Source organism: Leptonychotes weddellii, chromosome 3 (genome assembly GCF_054177405.1).
Source record: "Leptonychotes weddellii isolate Sample4059 chromosome 3, ASM5417740v2, whole genome shotgun sequence".
Lineage (NCBI taxonomy): Eukaryota > Metazoa > Chordata > Mammalia > Carnivora > Phocidae > Leptonychotes > Leptonychotes weddellii.
Window position 1 is genome coordinate 6,609,589 of NC_138371.1, and position 5,290 is coordinate 6,614,878.

Here is a 5,290-nt window from a genome sequence, read left to right on the forward strand (position 1 = left end):
GCCTCAGCCTCAGGCCCGTCTGCAGGGACGCGGTGGAGGGAGGCTCAGGCCTGGAGGGCAGGGGCCTCGCTAACAGGGTCCCCCCCTCCCACAGCCCTCCTTGATTCCTCCCCCTTTTCAAGATCACACAGCATTTTGCGAAGGCGTTGGGGTACAGCTCAGATTCCCTATGCCCGGCCTTCCCCAACTCCATCACCCTAGCCCCCCATTCTTCCCACTCACACCCGCGGCTCACCCAGGCCCCGGCCTGCCCCATACCTTCGAAGAGGGCCCCCCAGCCCGCGATGGCGCAAGCGGTGCCGGCTGGGGGCTCCCGGGGCCCCTGGGGCAGGCACACAGGGCGCACCGCCCCTGCCCAGCTCACCGGCGTCCACAGCTGCACCAGGGCCAGGTCGTTGTGGAAGGTCCGCGGGTCAAACTGCGGAGGGGGTGGCGGCGCAAAATCGATGAAGCGTGGGGTGGGGGTGCTGTTCCCAACGCCAAGAGCCTGGGGGCTGCCCTCTCGCTCACCTTGGGGTGGGGCAAGATGCGGTTCACCGGCACCTCCTCCGCTTGCTCCCCCCGGGGCCCCTCGGCCAGCATCACCGTCCACAGAAGCTCGTTCGGGGCGCTGCGGGGCGAGCGGCGGGTGAGGCTCAGGACAAGGGGGCAACGAGTCCCCCGGAGACCCTGCCCTCCGCGCACGGGCACCACCCAGCACGCCCGCACGCCGGGCTCGCTCTTGCTCCGCTCTTTCTCGCGGGGCAGGGAGGGTGGGCCGGGGAGAGGCGGTGGCCCCCAGTAGGCCCACCAGCCGGGCCCGGCGTCCCCCGACGTCCGAGCCCAGGCTGGGCGGCGCGGGCGCCTTGAGGCCGGGAGCTGGGGAGGGCGGCGGCCGCCGCCAGGGGGCAGCAGAGACCGGCCCTCGCGCGTGTCGCCCGCCCGACGACCCCGGAAGAGTCGGACCACGCACTGGGGATGTGGGCTGGTCAGGGGCCTGGGCGCAACGTACCCCGCGAAGCAGTGCGCCGCGGTGAGCACCCAGGACGCCGCCACCAGGACGCCGCCGCACAGAGGCTGCCCTCCGAGTTGCAGCCGGACCAGCCAGGGCCAGGCCCCCGGCGGGGCGACGCTACCCCCAACAATGCGGCCGTGGGCCCGCGTCACGTTGACAGCGCTCGGGCGCCTCTCCCCACACGGCCCTAGAAAGGTGGCATCGGCGTCACAAGGGACAAGTCCTGGCCGCCCTCCCCCTCGAGGCCCCTCCAGGGTTCACCCTGCCCTCCTCGGCCCTGCCCCCTCGAGCCCTTTCAGCCTCACCTGGCTCGGCTGGATCCTGGAGGAGGGGGTCCTGAGGCCTGGGGCGCCCGGGGCCTGCGGAGACACGCACCTCTGAGCCTCACGGCTAGCCCCCCGCCCTTCCTGCACCCCAGGCAGAGCCTGGGCCCTCTCTCCGCCCTACCGCTCCCCTCTGTCACTCCCCACCCCCCCAGCAGTCAGGGTCGATTTCAGCAGCCATGAACCTCTCGCTGTTCACCCAATGAGCCCAGACTTTTCCTGCCTCCTGCCTTTGCACGGCTGTGCCCCCTGCCTGGCGTGCCCTTTCCACTTGGCGAGACCTTCGTCAGCATTGTCTCGGTGGCAGCCCCACGTAGTTTCCGTCCCCAAGAGGGAGTCAAGAGGGGAGGGACGGGGTGGACAGGAGACGGGGCCCAGGGTAGCCAGTGCAAGCTCACCCGGGCATGGGGTGGTGTGGTTGGCGCAGCCTCTGCACTCATGCAGCCTGTGCTGGACCTCCATCGCCACTCGACTAACTGCCCACTGGGCGCTCCTCCGGGCAGCCTGCAATGCTTTCGTGCCCTGGGCGGACAGAGCTGCTGGGACATGGGGCCCAAGGCATGCGCGGCTGGGAAGAAGCTCAGGCTCCAGCCCCGAGCCTGCCTTGGGAGCCAGGCGGAAGCAGGTGGGGCTCCAGGAGCGCCAGGGCAGAATGGAGACGGGAGAGAGCCCAGGGGACGGGAGAGAGCCCCAGGGGACGGGAGAGAGCCCCAGGGGACGAGAGAGCCCCAGGGGACGGGAGAGAGCCCCAGGGGACGGGAGAGAGCCCCAGGGGACGAGAGAGCCCCAGGGGACGGGAGAGAGCCCCAGGGGATGGGAGAGAGCCCCAGGGGACGGGAGAGAGCCCCAGGGTCCGAGGGCCCAGCACTCAAAGCAGATGGCCCCAGATTCTCAACCCAAGAGCTCTCTGTAATTCAACGGAGCCGGGCTGGAATCTTTGAAAGGGGACTTTCCTTAAAAACCTTGAAGGGGGGCGCCTGGGTGACTCAGTTGGTTAAGCGACTGCCTTCGGCTCAGGTCATGATCCTGGAGTCCCGGGATCGAGTCCCGCATCGGGCTCCCTGCTGTCAGCAGGGAGTCTGCTTCTCCCTCTGACCCTCCCCCCTCTCATGTACTCGCTCTCTCTCATTCTCTCTCTCTCAAATAAATAAATAAAATCTTAAAAAAAAAAAAAAAAAAACCTTGAAGGAAGGGGCGCCTGGGTGGCTCAGTCCTTAAGCGCCTGCCTTCGGCTCAGGTCATGATCCCAGCGTTCTGGGATCGAGCCCCGCATCGGGCTCCCCGCTCGGCGGGAAGCCTGCCTCTCCCCCCTCCACTCCCCCTGCCTGTGCTCCTCTCTCACTGTGTCTCTCTCTGTCAAATAAATAAATAAAATCTTTAAAAAAAAAAAACCTTGAAGGAAAAACAGCACCCCAAAGGTAGAGACATCACAAAACTCGGGCTTCTTGACAAAATAACAGTGGTCAAGCCAAGGAGATGCCACCCTGGACCCCTTCCTCCTGCTAAACCCGGAACCTTCCCCCAAGCACACCCTCTGGCGATGCCTGCCAGGTCCCTTTCCCTCTGCACCCTTGTCCTCCCCCTTCCTCGCCCACCTGTGCCTCAGTTCCTGGCCCCCCTCAACCGACAGGGGGCCCAAAGTTCTCAATGAGTGCAGGTGGCAAGGTCATGCTCCCCTGCCCTGGGACCCACTTCCTCTGTGCTCCTCTCACCCCGGCCGCCCCCTCAGACGAGCCCGGGCTCACCTTGCAGGGTGCTGGGGGGCAGGCGCGCGTACGGCGGGTGCCCATGGACAGACCACGGGTCTGGGAGGGGCAGTAACAGCAGCACGACGGGCAGCAGCATGATGGCCGGGAGCTGGGCCCCCCAACCCTGTCCTCTTTCCCCCTCAGGGTCCACCCTCCAGGTGCTTATCCTTCGGTGTCCGCCTCCCACTGCCTTCTGCCTCTGGGCACTGAATTCTTGTCCCCCAAATCACCTGACTGCTCTCCTACATCAAAATCACCCGCTTCCCTCAGGCGGCCCCTCACCTGGCCCTTAACTCCCGGGAGCCCACAAGGGAACGGGGCTTGGGGGGCTATATAGAGGACAGACTGGGGGGGTACTCGGGAGGGGGGCCAGGGTTGGGGGAGGGATCGGGGTAGTGGGCTCGACCCTCACCTTTGAAGTTTCACGGTCCCGGCTCTGAGGCCCCCCTTCTGTCAAAGGAGCCCTTGTTCCTGCGGCTCCATCAAAGGGGGCTGGACAGGCCAGAAGAGCTGACGGTTGGGCTGGGGGCCAGGCAGAGGGGGGCCGGTGGGTAGGGGCCAGCCCCGTCTCCAGGGCTCGGATGGGGGGGGTTCCCATCCGCCTCTACTCCCTGAGGAGTTTATGGCCATGCTGGGGACAGATCCTCCTGGAGGGAGGAGGGCAGGGGGTGTCTGAGGGTCCTCGGCAGCCCCACCCCCTGAGAAGGTGCCCGAGCTCCCAGCCCCTCTGCCCCTAATTGCTTGGCAGTGTCTCTCCCCCATGTAGCCATTTCTAAAGATGATCAAAGCGCCCTAATTAGCGCGTAATTGCTGCACTGGGGGTAGTGGGGTGGGAAGAGGCAAAGGCAGCCCCCGAGAGGCAGGCGGACATGAAAGGCCCCCCCAGTGGCCCAGTTTGGGTCGGCCAGGCCCCAGCAGCTTCTGACGCTCTCCCAGACCCCCTGCCCCTACGCAGTGCTCGCTCGGCCTGTCCAGCATTGTTCTCAGTTGTTATGACCCTGATCTGGCAGGAGGGAATCTTCTGGAGTCTCACGGGAAGGGCCACAAATGAGCAGCTCTCCTGGGACCAAGCTCCCACCTGGGGCACAGAGGAGGTGCCCTTCTGCCCCACAGAATGTCCTGGGGCCAAAAAAAAAATAAAAAGAGGCTCTTGGTACCCCAATTCATGCTGGTGATCCAGGGTGGCTTTGGCAGGCCTGGTGCCTTCCCAGACTGGATTCTGTCATGATGTCGCCCCCATAACATATTGTCCTTTCTTCTCCAGCCCTTTCTCTTTCTGCGCAGGTGGACGAGCCTCTGATGGGAAGCTGCCCCCCTCCATAAGACGGAGCCCCAGGCCTGCAGAGATAGCCTTGAGCCAGGGGTCCTAGGGGTGATGGGTGAGTTGTGGGGAGCAGGGGGTGGGGGGCAGCCAAATCCAGCAGCTTCTCCAGCCTCTTCCTTCTATGCCACTGGGCAGCAGGCAGTGTGCGTGACCTCTTTTTCCTGCCTGAAACTCTCTTCCCCCTTGATCACAGATGTCCCATCATTTTGGTTCTTCCCCACCTCTCTGGGCACTGGCCACAAAGAGATTTCTGGAACTTCTGGAACTCCACTGGAGGTTGCCCCCCACCCAGTGGTGTGCTGGAGTCAGATCATCCTGGCTCCTGAGAGCTGAGGATTGGCATCTCTTCCCAAGTCTGCCCTGGGTGACATCACATTGGTAGCTTGAAAACAGCCACAGTGGGAGTGTTTACAACACGGAAATCACCACACGCTATAAATCAGAGCCCCTCTGCCTTTCGCCCCCCAAAACCCAGCTCAACATCCCCCCAGCACACCACTGTATATGCCTCCTTTCCCCTCCCTGGTTACCACCGCCCCTCATGAAGATAATACCTCTGGTTCAGGAATACCACGAAATAGTGTCTGAGTAAGGGTCACTGTGAGTGACTATTGTGAAGCTGGAAATTACTTGGATTCATCAGAATATCTATCCCTCTAGATAGGATGTATATCTAGATAGGGTAAATCTATCTTTTTATGCATGATCTCGGATTCTTGGCAGAGGGGGTGTTCACTCCACACGGCCTGTACCTGAAGCATAAACAGAGGTTTGAGAAAATGTCCAAAGGAAATTATTCGTGGTTCCAAGAAAGAGCCAGCAGGGTAGGGGACCCAGAAAGCAGAGAAGGTGGGTGGAAAGCCTCATAGGCCTCTGGGTGGAGAGGCCAACACTGCAGGCC

The 5,290-nt window shown here is 63.3% G+C and overlaps 1 protein-coding gene across 1 annotated transcript in view; it reads right to left on the bottom strand.

The window, feature by feature from the left end:
• PRSS56 (serine protease 56) overlaps positions 1-3,362 on the bottom strand; it is a 4,578-nt gene extending 1,216 nt beyond the window's left edge. Inside the window, exons 1-6 of the mRNA XM_081815295.1 lie at positions 3,063-3,362; positions 1,746-1,853; positions 1,300-1,353; positions 992-1,181; positions 511-610; positions 128-418 (exon numbers count right to left, since the gene is read on the bottom strand). Coding sequence (XP_081671421.1) covers positions 128-418; positions 511-610; positions 992-1,181; positions 1,300-1,353; positions 1,746-1,853; positions 3,063-3,162 — 843 coding nt within the window. The 5' untranslated portion in view covers positions 3,163-3,362. The remainder of the gene's footprint in view (positions 1-127; positions 419-510; positions 611-991; positions 1,182-1,299; positions 1,354-1,745; positions 1,854-3,062) is intronic.
• Positions 3,363-5,290: the final 1,928 nt, after the last annotated feature.